At 46.2% G+C, this 22,025-nt stretch overlaps 1 protein-coding gene across 1 annotated transcript; it reads left to right on the top strand.

Annotated features, from left to right (window-relative positions):
• Window positions 1-349: 349 nt before the first annotated feature.
• spire2 (spire-type actin nucleation factor 2) lies at window positions 350-20,961 on the top strand. Its single transcript, XM_070907093.1, has 15 exons — window positions 350-686; window positions 6,923-6,966; window positions 7,372-7,758; window positions 8,750-8,830; window positions 8,982-9,146; window positions 9,970-10,056; window positions 10,882-10,999; window positions 12,250-12,416; window positions 13,680-13,902; window positions 16,591-16,724; window positions 18,027-18,164; window positions 18,269-18,336; window positions 18,793-18,820; window positions 19,400-19,497; window positions 20,556-20,961. Exons 1-15 carry the CDS (start codon window positions 389-391, stop codon window positions 20,959-20,961), a joined length of 2,442 nt encoding a protein of 813 aa, XP_070763194.1. The 5' UTR covers window positions 350-388.
• The last annotated feature ends 1,064 nt before the right edge of the window (window positions 20,962-22,025 follow it).

Consider the following 22,025-nt stretch of genomic DNA (forward strand, 5'->3'; position numbering starts at 1 on the left):
CTGATGTTGGGCTCAAGTAGTTGGGAGTTCAATGCCTTGCTCAAGAGCACGTAAATAGTAGCTGGAGGGAAAACATTCACGATCTGCGCCATGTGCTAAATAAAACAGTAACTTTCTATATATCCCAAACCAAAACCGAACAAACACATTTCCACTTTTTGCTCAACATGTTGATCACAATGGTTTTATTTTTGAAAACGCGGACCGGAAGTGCTTCGTTCAGTGTGGCCACTTTGACGGTGTCGCGGTAACGAGGTGCAGCTGCGGTAGTTGAGGAGCGGTGGACGTCAAGCAGAGGACAGGAGACCGGGCCGAACAAGAGACAGCGGACAGCATAAATGGCCTCGGTGCCAACGGAGTGAAGGATGGGCTCCACGGTATCGCAGCCATGGCCAGATCCACCAACAGAAGCGCCGAGGACGGGGACTCGCGGGTAACCGCCCCCACGGACCGCGGAGAGGCGCGGGACCTGGCCGAGCCCCGGGAACTGTCTCTGGAGGAGGTGCTGAAGTCCTACGAGCAGCCCATCAACGAGGAGCAGGCATGGGCGGTGTGCTACCAGTGCTGCAGCGGGGTGAGGGTGCCCCGCCCGCCGGCCGGGAGAGTCAGCCGGGTGAAGGACCCGTCCTCCATCCTCCTGCACAGGGACGGAACCGTGTCGTTACAGCAGGAGCCCCAACACAACGGTAGGACAGCTGCTCCCGTTGATGCCCCAACTTCCCCCCCTGCCCTGTCGCTTGTTTGCAATAGCCCCGACACGAAACTCCCATGTGAAAGAGTACATTCTAACAGTGTGTCCACGCTGTGCAAAGTAAGTTAGCGCTTACAGTTTGACATAGCATTGTGTTTTGAATATTAGCAGCCACTCTTCAATTCGGCGTAAACTTTCGTCCACTTATCAGCACTCTGTTTCGGTAAAATTTCGACTTTTCCAGCTGCTCCGACTGATTCCCGCTGTCTTCTCCCAGTGAACGACTCCGCGGCTGGAGGCAACTAAACAGTGCGAACCTTCTTTTTTTTTATCAATGTTAGACATTTTACTGAACTATATCGTGCTTGGCTGACCGTATCGGCGCGGAATTTAAGAGTGTCTACCAGAGGTTCATAAAAACATATTGAATCGTGTTGTATTTAGCAGGACCCCTGAACTAAACACAATGCCACCTGAAATTACCCGATTTTCATACGGAGTTTGGTACGCCGGAACATCCTGTTCAGAAACGACGTAAAAACAACATAATATTCCTGCTTAGTCGACCTTCCACTAGATTATTTGATGATTATGCAGAGCATTGGACTGCCCTCACACAAATGCACACTGTATTTTGATTCGGGCTACAAAGTAGGTATTTTGTCGCACTCGGGATGCCAACAAGGATGACTTGTATTATGCCGGTAAATGATTAATTATTCATAGAGCGCAGCTTCACCCGAGCATCCCCTCTTGCAAAGACTGTTTTGGAGACTTCAAAGGGTGGATGGAAGCCTAAAGGATTTTGCGCAGCCTTCTAGTTGTCCCCCCCCCACAGATTTTAGCCTGCACCTGCATAATATCCTACTGCGTGTGAAGTGTTTATGTCCTCACTGCGTTCAGGTCCCGAGAAACCTGTTCCAGGAGTCTGACTACTTCAGGCCAAACTTAATGTAAAAAAAGAAGGTTTTATTTGAGAGCCACTTTACAGGAAATCAAATAAACCTCACAGCACTTGTTTTTAAATAAAGTCTCAACTTCTACCCGCAGTCTTGGGCAGTGACTGCCACATTACTTCCAGAAACTGATGTTTTATTCAAGTGCTGCTTTGTAGCGTATTGCACTGAATATACTGAAAGTCTCACAAAGCCTCTCAAAGGTCTGAAGTCATATTCTGTACTGCTTGCGTGCCACCTTTTGCCCTAAAGCAACATGCAGCCAGACCCCTGCCAAAGAGGCCAGATAAGGCCTAATAAATGTTAATATCCCACATGAGTTTAGTTGATTTTAATACTCCGACACACACTGTCTGCAAGGTGAAGAGGCCAAAGGTGGCGACCCGGCTCTCAGCTCTCACTGAGGAGACGTTTAGCTCTCACTAACAGAGTTGTTGATCCTCCCTGGCCCGTGTTGGTTTGCGCTCTGCTGATCCATAAGTAAACACAGTCCATTATGGAAGCAGTGGTGTAAATCCCTTAACCGGCGTGAAGCGAGCCTACTATAGTCAGTCTCTCCTCATTATTAATGCAGCTAGTCAGCTAGAGGGCCATTTGTATACTTTAAGTGGCCCAAAAGCCGTCCGAAAACACAGAGGTCCAAGCTTCGTTATTAATGTAGACTATTTTTATTGATTTCTTTTTTATTGACCACTTGAATTGATATTTGTGCAAAGTTAGGGTCACCGTATACCTACCACTGGGCCTAATTTCCCATAGATTAAAGTATAGCTTACAACTACTACACCTTCAAATGTCAATGGCAAACACAAAGTTTATTATGCAACATCAAAATTGTGTCTCAACATAAACTCATAAAAGTAGATCCGTTAGATCTAGTTTTTCTACAGGCGATATTGAGAACTGCCCTTTGGGGGCCACCATGTTGACTCAGCAATGCTGTTGAAATATTGCTCATATTTTTCCTGGTTTCTTTTTAAAAAAAACAACAACCCAAAACGTCTATATACAGAAATGCAGCTCATGATTAAGAGGCATACCATGTACGGTGATACTGATCGGGGGACCTTTGTTGCATGTCACCTCTCTACTGTTCATCTCCAAATAAAGGCTTAAAAAGCCCCCCCAAAAAAACACGCAGGTCACAACTACCGAACCGCTGCACCCTCGGACATAAAAGTAGATTAAAAAGGTAAAAAATAAATAAAATAAAACTCTGCCAAAATAACAACAACAAAAAAGTAAACGTCACCGCATGCTGAGATATATTGCATCACCATTTAGACGTTTACATAACGGCCGTAGGGGCTAAAATTGAATGTTGCTCAGTCCAATTAAACAGGCACACTCAGCGGGGCACTGAAATCAACATGCAGTCAGTGAAGGCAAACTTGTGCATGTTTGTGTGTGTGTGTGTGGGGGGGGGGGGGGGGCACTTCTTGACCTTGGACCCAATAGTTGAGAAAAGAACCACACACACATTTAGCAGCTGTTCAGGAGCTTTCAATCACGCCACTTAACCTTCATGACCAGATGGTCAAACTTTGATTGTTAGTAAACGCTACCTACATTTACAGTAGTTAACCAGTCGATTCACCTGACCCGTGAGCCAATCAAAAGCTGGTAAAATATTGCAAGGAAGCACCTGGAGTTGGTATATATATATATTTTTAAAATTTCTGTCAATCCCACGAGAAACAAGTGAGCTGCGGAGGTTCATCTCTAAACTCTCTAAAATTTTCTCAGGATATCCTGAGAAGATGTGCGTCGTTTCCTTGGAGAAACGCCTTCATGGACTCGGCATCACTGCATTACAGTTTCCCAACGTTTTTCTCCAGATATTCTTATAATCATTCATACATTAAAATACATAAAAAGAAAAAGAAAAAGAAAAGCTAATATAATATACCACAGAGCCTCGATTCTTTCTCTCAAAGCTGGTGACAAGAAAATGATTCCAGGACATATTGGTAATGGTAACTAGGCCTGGGGTCTTGTTCAAATGTGTTTTTAAATTTATCATAATACCCAAGATTCAGTCCCGATGCCTTTTTACTGCTTTTCAGTCATAGAAGAACCCCAAGTTGTCAAATATGAATGGGTATCCAAACAAAAGCAGCTGTGATAGAACTCTGCCTGAATAAAATAGTTCAAATTCGGAACCAAGGAACTATCTGATCAGTGGAATATTACACATCTGTCGAGACATTCAGTCAGCTTGAGCTTCGCAGCCAGCACCGGATGGAAACGCAATACTGTCTTTGACGTTTTGTCCCGCCTCATCGCAAGTGCCGCACTGTCCTCATGTGATTAATAAATGTATGACTAAGTGGGTCTAATGGAAGATTTTGTGTCTTAAATCTGATCGTGCTCGCTGCAGCTGCAGTGCCCCACATTTCGGCGTGCCCTAGGTCTGACTGCGTTGACACGGTGCGAGGTGCTGAAAAGCTCCCGATTTGTCATCTGTTCAACTTTGGATATTCCCCCCCCCCCCCCCCCCCCCCCGCTGGGCTGCGTCACACATCTGCAAACAAGCCTCCGGTTCGAGACGCAGCTCCTTACGGGTTTCACTTTGAATTGTGAAGGCTGAGGTACAACAGCGATTGACCGAGTGCAGGCGAGGCCAGCAGGAAGTCAAAGTCCAGACACACGTCGCCCCTGTCAGATAAACACCTTGCATCACCCAAATGTCCACTGCTTCTTTTTTTGTTTTTTTTTCCCTGAGACGAAAGACAAAAAGCAGTTTTTCAGCTCGCTGACCGCGCATCGATGAAATACGAGACTCCTGAAAATTAGATTTGCAAGCTTTCCCCCCGTCACAGCATCACTCTGCTCTTCAGGAGATCATGCCAAACCACCTCCAAATATATAAATACAGACTATATTTATTGTTTTAGTGACTTATGTTACCCCTTGATTATTGCACTCCTGCTATAAATGCACTCATTTAAAAAAAGGTGCAAAGGTCAAGTGTTACACCCTGCTATACCTGACATGAGCACTTGAGCGATAAAGGTCACTTCAGGTGACAACTGTAAATGAAAATGCTCTGTCTCTGCTTTTCCATTTCTTCTTATTTCTTTCCCAAATCTTTTCCAAAATGTTTTGATTTGTCCAACACCAAATGCCTCCGTGACGAATGGCATTCCCATCAGCCTCGGCTGTGCTCGTGCTTCATCACCGAGAAGCACAGCAGCAGGCGTCATTTCTGTTTTCGTACCTATCAAATGTAACGCGGTGCATTGTGGAGTTGTTCGTCAGCATTTCAGCCTCACATAGTCGCAAGCATGGCTGTGGACCCGTTGTCCTGTTGTCCCCTTGTTTGTAATGTAGCCACTGGGACCAGCCTTCCCATTCTCCGAACCGGGTTATTGTGTTTTCTGAAAAATCTAAGCTCGAGGGCTCTTGGAGGTGTTCTTCGATGCAGGTGCCTCTCCTCCTCTTTTGTGTCTCCTGATCCCTAACTGTGGGAAACTGGCGCAGGTATCGCTACGCATTATTTGAACCCGCCTGACAGGTTTGCGGGGGGGGGGGGGGGGGTTCATGTTATCGTCTCGCTCCTGTGGGGAGGGCATCATAATGGAGAGTTTTCCTCGCCCCTCCCTCCGTGTCACTCTCTCGCTGCCTTTTGGTTGCACACTGAAGCAGCGTCTGCGTTCACACGGGGGAACAGAGTGACATGTCCCGCTCTCAGCACTTTGTTGTTGACAGGGGAGGATGCTGTGGCAGGCTGACCCCCCCCCCACTTACCCCCCCCCCCCCCCCCCACTTCCACACCTACACTCCCCATTTCTCATCTCTCTCTCTTGCTTTATCTCTCACTCCTTTCATCTCTCCCTCCCTCTCTCTCCCTCTCTCTCTCTCTCTCTCTCCCTCTCTCTCTCTCTCTCTCCCTCCCTCTCCCTCTCTCTGTCTGTCTTTGTCTCTGTCTCCTGCCTCCCTTGTCCGTCCATTCTCCTGTTTCTCTGCAGTGAGAGCTGCTGACCGAGGGGTTTCAGGCCTCTCGGGTGTCATTACTGACATCTGAGCTGGGAGAAAGAGCTTTCTTTACTCTCTCTCACACACACACTCACACACACACACACACACACACACAGGCACGCCAAACATGGCATAATGCGTGGCCAAGTTATGACTGTGGGTATGTGAGTAACACATTTGATTTAATGAGTAGAAGATTGAAAACAGGCTGACTTCGTTTTTTTTAAAATTATTGCTATGAAGTTCACGGCAGGACTGTCAGCGGCACGAATACTGTGTGTTTCTTCTCGGAAGCATCCCTGATTTATGTCCAAAGTGATTAATCCGATTCAACACGAAACACAAATCTCTCTTCTTTTTTTTTTAAGAACCGCAGAGAGTGCCAGCTGTGAGTTAAAAGCTTTCTTTTGGAAAGACAATCATGAAAATCAGAGAAGCCGAAACCATGAAGTACTTCCCGCGTTGTCTCTTCTCTGCCATTGCGATTTCCCCCCCCCCAAACGCTCACATTCATATGAAACTGATAAATCAGTGCCTCAAGAACTTACAGCGAAAGATGCAATTAAAATAAGGATTAAAGTTTTAAAGGCGTCGTGAAAATATGTGAGCAAATTCTATCATATGGCAGCAAAACCTGGGGCTCACCAATTAAAGACGAAAAATGGGACACTAACCCCACTGCCTAGTAAAAATGACAAATAGTACAATTACATTTTAAAACCATTGGTCAAGGCTCACACCATTACTCCGCATTCATAGCATGAGAAAATCAACTTCTACTGGCACAAAAAAAACCCCACTGAAACCATTTATGCGAGACCTGTTCAATATCCCACCGCAGAAGAATTTTGGTTGGACAAAGAAGAATTCTGCGCCCAGTTAAACAGGAGTGAAGACAGACGTTCATTTTCTTACTGAACTCCCAAAATATCAAAAATACAGTGAGAAAAATAATAATAATGTAAAAAATCATGTGGCAGAACAGCGAAGGGAATCTTTTTTTTTTTACATTTTATATATATATATATATACTGTAATACATAGGCATTTCCTTCTCGGAGTATTTCACATTTAAGCTATTAGGAACATGTTTTCAATCTTCATAATATGTATTATTGACTTTTTAGATCAAAATGTCATGCCAAAAAAAAAGCTGAATCTTTTCAGAGGGTTCAAGTTCTATAACCTAATATTCACAATTTTTGAAGTCCTCAGAGGTGTTTTTCTGTGCTGCTTGGAACGTCTCAGGCCCTAACTGGTCGTGTGTCTCCTCTCTGTCTCTCTCTCTCTTCAGATGACACTGACGGACCTCCTCTTCCGCCTGCTACAGAGCGTCAGGTGAGAAAGAAAGAAGAGAGGCACGAACAACTTCGCGGTTGTGAATAATTAAAGGGGAAAAACAATGCATTTCATTGTAGAGCTGACTTAAGGTGTCAGGTATTACAAGACCTTTATTTGCCACAATGAGTTTTCCAGGTGACATAAACTACATTTTGCACGTTATAAATTTCAATGAACCCTTATTTTCCAACGTGGAACAGTGTTATGGAATAAAATCTTTGAATAATGTAAATGTCATGCTAATTTAAAAGATATTTTTTCTTAGTTATCTCTCATGTAATGCTTACTGTTGAGGGTGAGAGGTGGCGTCGCATAAATGTCTTCAACACCAATCACACAAACTTATTATGGGAAATGTTAGTGGTAAAGGTCAACCTATTTACTCCTCATCCATCCCTCCAGCTGGTCCACTCGCTGGGCGTGGCCATCTACCGAGCTCTGGACTGGGGGCTGGACGAGAGCGAGGAGCGGGAGCTCAGCCCGCAGCTGGAGCGCCTCATCGAGCGCATGGCCGGGGGGGACCAGGGCCGGGAGGGCGACAGCACCGCCGGGAACGGCGCAACGGATGAGGGCTACAGTGGCCAGGAAGAGGAGGAGGAGGAGGAGGAGGAGGAGGAGGAAGGAGCGATAAAGCCGGTGTGCACGTTCCGCCAGGTGATGGCGTTGTGCGCGTCCAGGCTGGCCAACCCGAGCCTTGTTCCAGAGCACTACCAGGCCGTCTGCAGGGCTCTGTTTGTAGAGACTCTGGAGCTGCAGACCTTCCTCATCAAGATCAGAGATGCTAAGGAGGTAGGTTGAGTCCGGTTGTCGTGTCGACGTTAACACTCCTGTTTGCATGCCTTCCAGTGCTCAAACTCAGACCACTCAGTTGTGTCACTGCAGTCGCTTCCCCCTTTTTGGACTGTTCATGTAAAACACAGACGGTAGGCACCGTGTCATGTGGCGGAGGGATATCCAGGTGTGGCACAGAAAGTCCAGTAGAGAGTCATAGTTTGAGTAAAATGCATGCTGTTCAGGGAAGTGTCCTTCAACAATGCACCTAAGGTTTGAATGCTCCACAGTAATTCGGTTATTTGTTCCGTTATCACTTGGGTTAAACTGACAACAAACATGTTAGGCCCGAAACCGATCATTTGACTTTGACTATTTTGAATTCTGCATTGTTTACATGCTTGTTTACAGACTGTCTGATCATCTGTCTGCTCCTGGTTGGGCGCCTATTGTTATTTTTTTTTTTTAGCAACGTCGCCGCATCCCAAGATCTCAGAAAGCCACAGTTTGCAGTTAAAACAAACCCACACGTTAGCCAAAACTTACTCGGAAGAGAAACCCAAGTAAAATGACTAAATGTATTAATTTATTTAAGAGTATTAACAGTAAAATTACTCAAACTGTAAACATCCATCGCAGTTCCTGCTTCAAATTTGACCCACTCTACTTGCCGTAGGCGTGTGTGTGTACATGGTTTTCCACATGGATTATAGTTGACATTTCGGGTCTGACTAGTTTTTTTTAAATTCAATTTAAAAAAAAGACATATTTTGGGGGGCGGGGCATTTTTTTGCCTTTATTGGATAGTGACAGCGATGAATGACATGCAGCAAAGGGCCCAGGACGGAATGGAAGCCGGGCCCTTTGCTGCAAGGACTCAGCCCGGAGAGCTACCAGGGCACCAGGTCAAAACCACTACGTGCAGAATTCTGACTTTGGTGCCCCCAGGTCGTAGTAGCAATGCGCGGTCGGGCGTAACGTCTTTGAAGCAGTTGTTTTTGCTGTGCAGATGCTGAAGAAGATCACGACGGAGGAAGCCGTGGAAGACCGGTCTACGGCTGAGCTGGACGCACTGAAACACAGAGACTGGGTGAGACACGGGCGAGGGCGCAGCGTGACAGGGAGGACAATACAACAGTGTATTCAGTTTGAGTGCTGTCGTGTTGACGCGCACAGATGTGTGTGTGTGTGTGTGTGTGTGTGTGTGTGTGTGTGTGTTGTTGTTGTCGTTTCCATCCCAGGCACGTCTGTGGGTGCAGCTGATGAAAGAGCTCAGGCAGGGAGTGAAGCTGAAGAAGGTGCAGGAGCAGCCGTTCAACCTGCTGCCCACCGAGTTCAGCCTGACCCCCTTCGAGATGCTGATGCAGGACATACGAGCTCGCAAGTTCCAGCTGCGCAAAGTCATGGTGAGACACGAGACTGAGTTTAAAAAAAAAAAATAAAAATCTGATAATGACGATGTGAAAGCAGTTGAAATGTCAAAGTCCATGCCGGGAAAGGAGTTGGCAGGTGATTTGTTACACTGCCGGGTGAAGAGGAAGAGATGAAAGCAGCTGACGTGTCGGTTGAACTATGAGCAGCGAAAGCAATTCATATTACATTTCACAGGAAAAACGGGGGATAGTGAACGTGTGTGAGCTGTGAGGTGTCAGTTGAGGTAGTTTTAACATTCGGTTGAAGTGTTAGTTGACTTGTTGAAATGTCAGTAGAGCTACACCCAACCCATCCCAGATCTTTCTTCTCTGAAAACATAATCTTAGGTTTTCATCATCACTTGTTCAAATGGGGCAGGAGGACTCGGAGGGCAGACAGGAGTGAGGCTGTGACTCCTGTTTGTCACTTAAAGACCTTTTTCCAGGCAGTCCGCTGCACCATATACTGTAAGAACAATGTAACGTAGCACACACGGGGGCAGTCACCTTGAGGCCTTCCCCGCGGGCTGATATGTAATTCAGCCTCCGAACACAAATATTAATGAAGGCTGCTCTCTCAGCCTTCTGTTGTTCTGGCTGCACTGGAACCCCCCCCCCCCCCCCAGCTCTGCAGCTCCCCTCAGCTCTGGGGAGCACTTTAGCGTATTTCAGCTCTTTGTTTTGGTTGGCAACCCGGCTGGTGAACGTGGTGAAGTGGTGGAATCTCAATAATGCAGCTGCAACGTTCTGACTACGTACCTGTTCCTCACTGTTGACCCAGTGCTACAGTCGGTGCGGTGTTTCTTGTCTTACCCAGGTGGGTGGTGACATCCCTACCAGAGTGAAGAGAAACGCCCACGAGTTGATCCTGGACTTCATCAGATCAAGACCTCCGCTTAAACCAGTGAGTGGGTTTTGCCCCGTAATTCGAGTTCACCGCCGCAGTGTCAAGTGTGCAATCATTTCTCGCCGTTTACAGTAAACCTGAGCACTGTGTGTCCTACAGAAGCCGCAGAGGATGCTGTGTGCAATAAAAGTGAACGTTTTGCCCGTAAATGTAGCTTAATGAGGTTAATGTGACGGTCGGCCGCCTTGGTCTTGAGCCCACTTGTCCCCCCTAACTAAACTCCAGTGTAACATGAACTGTAGCGTCAGCCTGGGCCATTGTTAGCCAGCTAGCTAACTAACCAGGTCAGCTAACAGCTAGCCAGAAACTATAAATGCAACTACGGTATGAGCCCCTAACAATAGCTTCTACTTGATACTATAATTCATTGATTGATACATTATTGTGCTAACTTACATTTATATATATCTAGCTTAGACTGATACGTTGCTAACATTAGCTTCTCCCTGATATGTGTATCCATTGCTAATAGAGCTACGTTACTGATGCCAGCATGTTCTATTATTACATACATCAACTCCAGCCTCTAGCTGATAACTGCATGCATTACTAATACTCCCAGCCTTGATACATGTATTAGCTTCTAATGCATATTATAACACATATACTGTATAAAAAAATACACACTTAGAGATTTGTTTTAAATCAATTTGTTCACTCAGAATAACCTCTGTTATATATCTACTATGTATGTACGCACACATTTTGGCCTTGACTGCACCGAGGGAAGCAAAATTCAAATTCCCCCCCCCCCCCTCTTAGTTATCCCCGTTTGGTTTCTCAGAAGCACGGTTCTAAGTTCTAACTACTTGTCCACATCAGGTTTCAGAGCGCAGCCTCCCCCCTCCTCCCCCGCAGCAGCAGTCCCTCCATGACCGGGTCCTGGCTGAGATCAAGCAGGAGAGAAAGCTCAAGCCTGTGGTCCCGTCCAGCTCCAGACGTAAGGGGACAGTTTTTAAATTGTTTTTTTTATTTACCCCACCATAACAAAATGAACACTAAACACAAAGCATCATGCATATACTACTTTATATTAATACTAATAATACATGGACGGCATCATACTTTAAGCGCCTTCGTGTTTGTAGGTAAAGTCATTCCTGTGACTCCTGCGCTCCCGCTGTGCTGTCCAGATAGTAAATGTTCTGACACTCTGTGCGGGCCGTACAGTGCGTAGCGAGAGAATCTTTCCATATAGAGCTACAGTACATGTGGAGGTGGCATTGCATTTCATAAATATTGACCGGCTATTTACAGATGAAGGTCATTCAGTGTGTGTGTGTGTGTGTGTGTGTGGAGGGGGGTGGGGGGGGGGCTGAGCAGAGATACACATCATCTAAACAACACCGAACACGCGACACACTGTAATAACTGTAATTTGAGGAATCCGATGTCTGGAAACGAATAATTTTGCAATATTGTGATTGCATAGTGAATTCAGTTATTTGCACTTTTAAGATACTTTTCATGGGAACGTACAGTGTGCTGCATCCTTGTCAGTAGTGAGAGTTTGGAATTAATACCAAAAACAAATGAAGCTGTCGGTTGAATTCATTGTTAGAATCAATTCCAGGGCTGGTTATGACCCCCCCCCCGGCGTCATTTACTAGAATGATAAAAGATGCATTTATTGACCTGGAAAATGTATCTGTCTCTCTTGCTACCAAATGCAATGTTCGCTAGCTTTGCCTGTTGGATGTTTTGGTGACGTTGTGGGCCCTAAAACCGAAACAGTAAGCTGAATAGACGGCAAAATAATTAGGTAGAGCTGAGTGTAACTGCCCATTTTCTCTGGGTTTGTCACTATGACCACGACCAATTGCTGAGAAGATACGCAACTCGAGCCATTGTCAACATAAAAATATCAACGAGCGCAGCTTTAAGTTCTGTCTGTACCGGAAGAAGAGCTGCCTCCTTCTGCTTTTGTGCTGTAAAGCAATACAGCAAATGTTTCTCCAAATATGACTCATTGGCTCACACTGACATTACATGCAGTGGAAAAGCTCGGTGTTGCTTTGGAAACGCGGTCCACCATTGTTGGTTTACCGTAATTACACACGTCTCAAAATGATTGTAGTATTGAGTTATTGACGCTAAAACGTCACATGTCAGAATCGCAGCCCTCTGACCTCTCAGCGCTCCTGACTTGACTCGTTCCCTGACTCGTGCCTCCGGTTTCTCTTCCCCCAGCGTTTGGCTCTCTGCCCTGCCTGGCTCAGACCTGTCCTTGTGACGTCAAATCCACGTCGTGCATCGACCTGTCCGTGTCGGAGCCCGGGCCCAGGCCGCCGTCCCGCCCTCGCATCCTCCTGAAGGCTCCGACTCTGGCCGAGATGGAGGAGATGAACATATCCGAGGTGAGGCCAGGCAGGAGCTCATGCACGGAGATATTCGGAGGGGGGACTGGAATCACTGGGCTGAGATCGCATGAAACAGAATAGAAACAAGGATTGGACTTGTTTTGATACGTCAACTATGAAAACCTGACAATGTGTTTCTCCCTCAGACTTCCAGCGTTTTAAAAAAAATATCCACACCGGCCCAAAGGGGGAGCTAGCTGTAGGTCAAACTTATCTTCTGCAGCATCCAGAGGGAAAGACATGTTTGCTGTTTCCTTTTCAGTGCCTTCTGTTCTCTTATTTTTAACCTCAGATTCACATTCATATTCTTTTTCTCAGTTTTATGCACTGTAAGTAAGCCAGATTTAGGCTATAAAAAGAGGAAGGAATTAAGCCTGTGGTCTACGGAGCACTAGGAAGCCTCTGTCCAGCAGCGCAGGCAGTTAATACATGCGATAATATCCCGCCTGCCACTGCAAAATGAACCACTTTAAAGCAGATTAGAGTTTAAGTTCCTCAAACATTTCTCTTGAGGAGGAGCGGCTGCAGCTCAATTTGCGGCGCACAATCGAACTGATGCGCGCTTACAATCTGAGCCGACGTCCTTTTCAGTACCGTGTTCCAGTCAGCATGTGTGTGTTTTTGAATTCACTGCAATTAAAAATAAAGCCAACAGCGACGTCTCCTCAGAGCGAGGAACGTTTCGTCTCGTTTGTTCTCTCAAAACAGGCACCCAGAAATCAATCTGAAGGTATTTAAGCGATATTTTCATGGTTTAGCGACTGAATTTTAGAAGATGCCAATTATTGTATTTTATTACTACAAACAAATTACTTTCCTGGGGTCCTTTGATACTTACTTAAGTTATTTAATGTCATTTTACAGATTGTACACTGATTTCCAGTACTTGCTGTCTTGCTTTTTCAATAGCAGTGGTTTTGTGCGTTTTTGTTTCATTATTTTATTCCGCATATATGTTTCAAATGTGCTACTTTACTTTATTGTGAATTGATGTGATCTGTGCTTGATGTCCTGAGCAAGCAGTTCCTTAACCAGACTTGACTTAGTTGGCTCTATAAAACTGGTTTAGTTTGAAACAGGCTTTTCACAGACTAACAGACTAACCTTTCCAAGCTCAGCCTAACCACAGTGTATGTGGTGTGTTCTCATTCTGTGTCGCCTTCTGTCCTTCGCCTTTTCTTTATTTTCCCCTCCTTCATGTTGCCCCCTCACTTCCCTTTTTCTCTTCCTCCCTCTCCTACTCCTACCCCTCCCCGCAAGGAGGAGGAGTCCCCAGACAACGGTGAGCTGAGGAGGGCAGAGAGCTCCCCCACACCCCTGAAAAGAGACCGCTCCTTCTCGGAGCACGACCTGGCCTTGCTCCGCGGCGAGATCTTTCCTTCCCTCTCCGAGTCGGCCCAGCTGGGCGGAGCGGTCAGGCTGAGGGGGGAGAGGCCTCGGTCCAGGACGCTGACTGGCGCGGGGCCGCTTCCTAATCACAGAGGTCAGTATGCAAACGTACACACGAAGATTACCTCTATCTCTATCATAGCTGCTCATGGAATTTCTGAAATTTCACAGAATTTAGAGATTTCCAGCATGCCAAATAGGGAATATCAACACTATTGATAATGGAGTCTATTTGCTTCACACATTCATTTGATAGTGGTCTTTGACTCCTCTACCAAGGCTCCAAATTCATTCAAATGAGTTATTCTAGAAAATGTTAGAAGTCTGGATAAAGACAAAAAAAATGACAATCAAGCTGATTTTTGGAGAACTTTATACCTACGTTGTGGGAATATTATGGCTTAGAATAAATAAGTTAGTCAGTTTTATTTTGTAAGGATTGAGAGAAGCATCATCTCATTTTCAAGGGGGGGGGCCCCACTAATGATCACTGAGCGAGTCACCCTAATTTACCACTAGTAGAGTTATGGCCATTTATAAGTATTGTGTTGCCATAGCAACGCTTGTAGGCGACTACTCACTGGCTCACGGTGAAATTCACAATGGAATATGACAGTTGTACACCAAACAGGCCTCGCGTAAAGCATTTGGCTGTGAAAATGCGGGGGAGAGTAGGGAAAATTTGCAGAAGGAGTGCTGCTGAACATCTGTTCAGGCGCAAACAGGCTTGGCCTATATACAGACTGAAGTACTGTTTGTGTTGGCCCAAGGTAGTGGTTCCCAAACTGGGGGGGGCATCATAATTAGACTCACCAAAATGTCTGCTGTGAAGACGACCCATGAATGATTCATTTGGGAACAATAAAGAAACATGAGTGCTCTGATTCAGCGAGACTAGATTCAGGTATGCATGATATTGTTCAAAAAGCAAAACATGTTTAGTGCATGTGGACGGTATACAAAATAAAAACTGGTGATGCTCAACAGGCAAACATGTCAATCAGCGTACCCCGCCACTTGCCTAGCGTCAACAGCCTCCCATGACCCTCTAATGACAAGCGGTTATAGATAGTGGATGGATAGATGTTCTGTTATTAATGTTACTAGTTCCCCAATATTGTTGACAGAAATGCTATCACTTCATGCATTGAGGAGGGGGCATACAGGTTTTTCAACTTCTTAAGGGAGGGGGGCATGATAGAAAGGTTTTAGAACTTTTTTTTTTGAGTCAGTTATATTACAGCTCAATGCAGTTGATGAATCCCAACCAAACACTGCCGCAGCTCATTTCATTGGTTAGATGCTCCTGTTTGGCTGAAGGGAAGATAATTAATGAGCTGCTGTAAGTGTTTGCTTCCAGACTCTCGGCCCTCTGTGGCGGCGCTTGCTGCAGTTTTAATTCTCCTCCCACAGAAGGAGACACAGCACCAGTCTTACCACAGTGCAGTCTGTGGTTCCCACAGTCTGTATAGTTATCCTTATTTATAGATTAATGAACTGGAGATTTTTTTTTTTACATATAATTTAGCCATAAACTGACATCAAGCCCCCCACAAACGGTTAAACTGTGAGCACTTAGATCATCGATGCAGCGGCCACCAGTCTAAACACCCTGTTTAAAGTTTCCAGCTCCTCTGCCTTGAGGCCTGGAAGGAAAGCAGTTGTGCATGAACTAGAAAGTCATGGCAAAAAACCCAACAACCACTTACTAAAAAAAAAACAAAAAAACGTATCTTCAATGCTAAAAATGAAACACAAGCCCCTTCCAGACCCCTCGTAACTATAGAATTAAATTGAAATTAAAATGTGTTTTTTTTTTTTTAAGGGTTTTATTTCAACCTTCACGGCAATGAATTATTCACTTCTTTTGGAGACATTATGTCCCCGCTGCTCCCAATCCATCCTCAGTCATGCCTCAAGCGCCAGCCTCACTGAAATAAGAGCTGAACGACGGGTCAGTCCGCCGTGGCGAAGTCCTCACAGCCCCCGCTGACAGGGAGTTGACCGGGATGACGTCTGAGTGTAGTGTTGTGATGGATTCCAATCAAATGTGATGTGCTGATGAAGGAGGGCAGCAGCTAATGGGTTTGAGATGCCTGTTGCACGTAAGCTACAGGGAGGATGACATCCGCTCGATGGCCGTGTGTTTGCACGCCACGAGCCTTAGACCAGGCCGAACACTAGCCAGATGGAGATGTATTTGTTGATGTAGTACGTGACTCTGCCAACAGGGGACTCTCCAGCCTTAACTGTGTGAATGTGAGGATGTAAGCCTGTAAGCCCCGGCTGTCATCGGGCAGCTGATCCAAATTATATGTACTGATGATGTTTTCCCGGGCCTGTTCCAGCCCTTCCTCTCCGCATGTTTACTCTCCTTTTAGAGCCAAATTGACACCTTCCATTTGCAGAATCGAAGGAGGCAACCAGTGTGTGGTTTCGTTGTTTTTTTTTACCACCCTTCCCACCATCGGTTAACTCAGCCCCTTCTGAGCTCCTCTTTTAGACCAGCCGCTGAGCAGACCCCTCACTGTGATCTAAGTTACAGGATGTAGCAGCACGGGCTGAATCGCTCCGCTGAAATCAGATTAATAATACACGAGAGTCGATCGACAAACACTCTGAAGGGCTGAGATCTGAGACGGGCTGAATGAAAGAAGCTGATGTGTAATTCATGGACTTCTTAGACTGGGATTTGTGGCTGTCCTCATTTGATTCGGCCGTTTTTGTTTCCCCTGATAAACTGTACTGTGCTGTCACTTTTCATCCATTTCCCCCGCCCCAGCTTCCTTCCCAGTTCACGGCTGGGTGCTGCCCTCTCCGGCCCGCCTGTCCCTGAGTTCAGTCGACGAGACCACCGAGGGATCAGAAACGACGTCCGGCTCCGGCTCCAGAGGGGCGGACGAGCACCAGTGGATGGTGAGTTGGAATCGCGGTCGGCATCAGAATTGGAGCTCTGCTTCATGTGAATTCTCCAGTGGTCCCACTGGCAATGAAAATGCTCTGCAAAGTATCCATCCTATCGAGTCCGCTTTATCCATTATTGAGTCCTTGAAATGGAATTTTCTTGAAACAAATCTGCCCATAAAAATGATCTGGAAATGAGCGCCAGTATCTTTTCAGAAGAATATGACGGAAAGTTTTTGAAAGAAGTCGAGAGTCGATATCTCCCCACAAGGTCCATTTGGTAGCTGTTTGTTCATCTTACATGATCTTTATCAGCAGTCCAGTTGTCATGGAACTGTCCATTCTATTTTTCTGAGCCCCTTTAGGGACTTCTCGTCCATGTTGGTTCAAAGTTCATTTTTGATCCTGCAATTCCAACTGGGCAAACTACATCTGCTGACGGAGATCATGTGATCTGATCAAAAGCTCCGCAACAGCTTAACTAAATGGTGAAAATGTGTCAACCTGATCTCAAATAGTCACCCTCCTTTTTAGCTGTGTTTTGGTCTCCACCGACTCCTGGGGGAGATATCTGGCCATTAAGCTGCTAAAGGTTCGGGCAGATAGCGTAAAGTGGCTAATTTTTTGCTGAAAACAGCTGCCTGGTACAGCTGGAGACGCTGATGAGAGCAGTGAGAACCAAAACAACAAGATGAAAGACGCTAAAATGCTCAGTAGAGCCGATGGGACCTGCAGCATCCAACACCGTTCATAGTACACTTTGATTTGATCAGTCGTTAATATGAAAACATTCATTGGCGCAGCTTTATTGGTAATTATCGTCAGTTCTAACTCAAAGGCTCCTAAAGCGAATTGTAGCCTCAGTCTCCCGTCCTTAGCTGACAGGAGTGGCACCCGGTGTGGTCTTCTGCTGCTGCAGCCCACCTGCTTCAAGGTTCGGTACCTTGGTTGCAACGAGTGGTTATTTGAGTCACTGCTGCCTTTCTGTCATCTCGAACCAGTCTGGCCGTTCTCCTCTGACCTCCGGCATGACCGCGCCACTTTCAAAGTCACTTAAATCACCTTTCTTCCCCGTTCTGATGCTCGGTTTGAACTTCAGCGGGTCGTCTTGACCGTGTCTACATGCCTGAAGGCACTGAGTTGCTGCCGCGTGATTGGCTGATTAGATATTTGCGTTAACGAGCAGATGAACAGGTGTACCTAAGGAAGCGGCCGGTGAGTGTAGACTACACATAATGCAACAGAGTGGACTGTTGAGCGTTCTTCATGTAAGAAATGAGCGGCCTCCTCTCCTCTGCTGTCGGTTGTTTTCAGGAGGAGTTCAGCCACCCCGTGGAGAGTCTGGCCTTAACAGTGGATGAGGTCATCAACGTGCGCCGAGTGCTGGTCAAAGCAGAGATGGAGAAGTATCTTCAGAGCAAAGAGCTCTACAATAACCTGAAGAGAGGCAAGGTAATGGAGTGGAGCCCCCCCCCCCCCCCCCCCCCCGTTGCTGTTTACTCTGCAGTGAATGGACTCAGTGACTGTGTGTGTGTGTGTGTGTGTGTTGCTCTCAGGTTTGCTGCTGCTGCAAAGTGAAATTCCCTCTCTTCTCGTGGCCGTCCACCTGCTTACTGTGTAAAAGGTATCAAAGACAACTTTAATCTCACGCGCCGCATTTATCTTTAAATGCTGTTTGATGTTTGTTCCAGGGGCCGCAGCCAAGATTCTAGGCAACACTGAGGTCTCCCCAAAGCAACCCCCCCCCCACACACACACACACACACACACACACACCATCACCACCACCACCATTCATATTTTATTTCATTTGTATATTTTCTGGTAAATGTGATTTCACCACATGAGGGTCTACAGTACATGTGCCTCTGTACTGCCAAAACAATGCATTCGCTGCCTTTAAAAGTAGTCAAATTGAAATATAATATTGAAATATTTCTTCTATTCTTCTTTTTTTTTTTTTTTTAAATATATATCTAAACTCCTTTAAACAGTCGTCATGAATTCATACATATTCACTAAAGGGACATTACAGGTTAATTACAGTTTATTGCAACGTGTGTGTTTGTTTCTCTTACAGATCTGTCTGCGGCTCCTGCAGCGCAAAGGTAGGTTCACAGTCAGCATAGTATGTGTTAAGTAATGGCTTATTTGGCTATGTGTTGCTTTGTAAAACAATACCAAGGGTTGATTGAGACGGCACATTGTGCCACTTGCTGACATATTATTTCAGTTTGTGGCTGACGCTTCTGTTGATGTCAATTGTCCTGTTGTTCTCTTGCTGGTTTGGATTTGTTGCCTCAGCCCCAGGCCGTGTTGGATGTGTGGTTCTGTGCTCTGTAGGTTTGAGATTTTGTGTGTGTGTGTTTGTTTTTTTTGTGATTCTAAATGATGTGTGTAGTGCTGTTGTTTGTTTGTTTGTTTGTTGGGGTGCTGTGACTCATTATTGTGGTTTGCCTCTATTGATCCGTCATTGTTTCGGTTCATTCGTGACTATGTGATCGGTGTGTGAGCGTAGAGTCCTGTCGTGTTTTTGTGTTTGACTCTATCGGTTGTGCTTGGAGACCGCATAAATACTTAAGCACTCAAAGTATTTTGCCTTCATGTCTGCCGTGTCCCCTCACGGGGACACTTCTCTGTCTCTTCGCCTCTCTCCGTCTCACTGTTTTCCTCTTCCTGTGCTCCAGATGAAGATTCCCTCGAAGAAGATGGCCCATATTCCTGTGTACACCGTGGGCTTCCACAGCACCCCAAAGAGCCATGGACACAAAAGCCAAGTCTACAAGTGAGTCTGCGTTTGTCTGCAGAGCCACCGGAGAGACCGCCAGAGTCTGTCTTTGATTTATAGTTTAGACAATGATAAAAGCTGACTGAAAATGAGACATGCCCCTTGAGCCCAAAACGCATCTGTGACACCAGGTGAAAGATTATCAGTATAAATATAACTAATTCATGTGTGCCGAAGTTCACTCAAGGTAAAGGTGACTTGACATTTGGATGGACTCCTAGCTTGTGACACGGCCACAGTCCTTTCAGCCAGTCACTATGCTTGTTCAACCCAAGGACAAATGCGCACAACGGGTTAAGAACACAGGTTAAATCTATTTAAGTCTGCCCCTCCCTCAAGCCACTGATTGCTAACCTTCTCCAACCTAAGCAGAAACTGCCTCCGTGCTTACTTCAACCAATCGCAGATTGCCTGCTCAATCCAATCACCAGCGTCTGACCCCCCCCACCCCATGCCTTTGTTATATAATCAGTGCAGTGCCTCTTCCGAGGCCTCTAAGCAGCCATTATGTAATAATTACCCAGCTGTCATTAATATCCTCACTCCTTATGCCTGTGTGAAGACAGACGTGGAAGTGAGAGTAGAGACATTCAGGACGAGGGACGGGGCGAGAGAGAGAGAGAGAGAGAACAGGCATGGCGTTGTGCTGATCTGCTGTCATCACCTGTCATCACTACCCGACCGTGCAGCTAAGGACAGGAATAGTAGGTTTTATAACAGCAAATGTTAGTGTTATTTTAATCAGAAAAGATGACCTTAATCTTTCCGTTAATGGCTGCGATGGTCCCACCCCAACTGCAAGCATGCCTATTTTTAAATTACACATTTTTTTTGTTGTTGTTGTTACATAAAATAAGCTTAGAAAGGCAAACAAGATCACGTCCAGCTTCATTTTTCCTCAGTGAACAAGAGAACAGAAGAATAAGACGCGAGGAAGGAATCACACGCTGGCTGTTGTTGACATCATTTTATTCATGATATTGTTTTTTTTTGTTTAATGTTTTATATATAACAAGGGTAAAAACCTTTTCGATCCTCCTCCTGTCCCTCTGCAGGTCCCTGCGCAGCTTATCCCGCCGCTCGGTGGAGGAGGAGTTCCCCCACCTGTACGCTCACGGCTGCACACTGCGCGACATCTGCGCCGAATGCACCAAATTCGTCGCCGATGTCATCTCCTCCAGCCGCCGGAGCCTGGACATCCTCAACAACACTCCCAAGAGGGAGGCCAAAGCTGCTGCTGCTGCTGCTGCTGCTGCTCAGAGACCGCTGCTGCAACGTCAACCCCACCTCGAGACTTGCCCTCAACCCCAGCCCGAGTGTCACCCTGCACCTTACCCGCAGCCACAGCGTCACCCCCAGCTCCCTCCCCAGTCCCACCATCAACAGCAGTGGCTTCATGCGTCATCGCCGTCCCCTTCGCCGCAGCTCCACACCAAGACCATCAACAGTTTGAACCTATGAGTAGATTGACTTGACACTGTGTCCCTTTCTGCCTACACACACACACACACACGCTCCTAATGAGTTGTGCTCCTGCACGATACTGTGCGCGCACACACACACACACACACACACATGCACAGAAAAAGTAGAGTTCTTAAAGGGTTCTCGGGGTTACAGGCACATGAGTAGTGACTCAAAGAGCCATCTGATTGGTTCAAATAATGAATAATGAGTGAGAATACATAACTCAGTGGCTGGGTTGGATCGTTAAATGTGTTATTTAATAGTTACGCTATGATGCCACCACCTTCATCATCCAGTTCCCCACTACATTATCTTCCATATATCACCATCTCACCCAGCACATGTGCTCTCACACACACACACACACATGCACAGAGCCCCTTCACTACTTTATAAGGTCTGAGTAAGAAGCAGTTCTGCCTTATCTGCAGCTCCATGACTTCACTCCCTGATGCTCACAGCTGCTGGAAGGCAAGCATATGGGAGGAGAAGGGCAGACGAGGAAGGTACTGGTGGTTTGGAGGGGGGGGGGGGGGGGGGGGTGTACACTGTGAGGCAGAAGGTAGAAGTAGAGGTGGGTGGTGGTAGTTTGAGGAGGATTAAAACTGCGCAGTACAGAGTCAACATGCATCCCTAGCATTTTTGGCTCTCTGCGGTTGCCTTGTTTTTTTTGTCATGAATGTAACTTAGAGACACAGAAAACAGAATAGCGGAAATTATAAGCTCGTACACAGCATAATAACATTTATTTTTAATCATCCAAAAAAAGGGATTTGTAACGAGTGGCTGCTGCGTAACCAGGCCTCTTTTGCATTTCAGGCGTGCTTGTAAAAGTCCCAGGTACAGCTGGAGAGGAGGTGCGACGGCGGCGACACTGTGAATGTAATGGGGTGAAGCTGCAGACCTGCACCTTTTTAACTGACGCAGCGCAGTGACGCTGACGCGAAGAGAGCAGATGAAACTCCCGCCTCTCTCACTCCCCATGGACGCTTGCAATCTGCTCTGGTTTTGTAAACACTCAAGTAAACCTCAACTGCAATAAAAAAAATCGAATGACA

The sequence above is a fragment of the Enoplosus armatus genome, chromosome 6 (assembly GCF_043641665.1).
Source record: "Enoplosus armatus isolate fEnoArm2 chromosome 6, fEnoArm2.hap1, whole genome shotgun sequence".
In the NCBI taxonomy this organism is placed as follows: domain Eukaryota; kingdom Metazoa; phylum Chordata; class Actinopteri; order Centrarchiformes; family Enoplosidae; genus Enoplosus; species Enoplosus armatus.

What these genes read in the sequence shown, in the direction of transcription:
- spire2 (XM_070907093.1), top strand. Translation starts at nt 389, where the DNA reads ATGGCCAGATCCACCAACAGAAGCGCCGAGGACGGGGACTCGCGGGTA. An exon ending in CAAGACCTCCGCTTAAACCA is followed by an intron (nt 10,057 to 10,881) that starts GTGAGTGGGTTT and finishes TGTCCACATCAG; the next exon opens with GTTTCAGAGCGCAGCCTCCC. An exon ending in ACCTGCTTACTGTGTAAAAG is followed by an intron (nt 18,337 to 18,792) that starts GTATCAAAGACA and finishes TTTCTCTTACAG; the next exon opens with ATCTGTCTGCGGCTCCTGCA.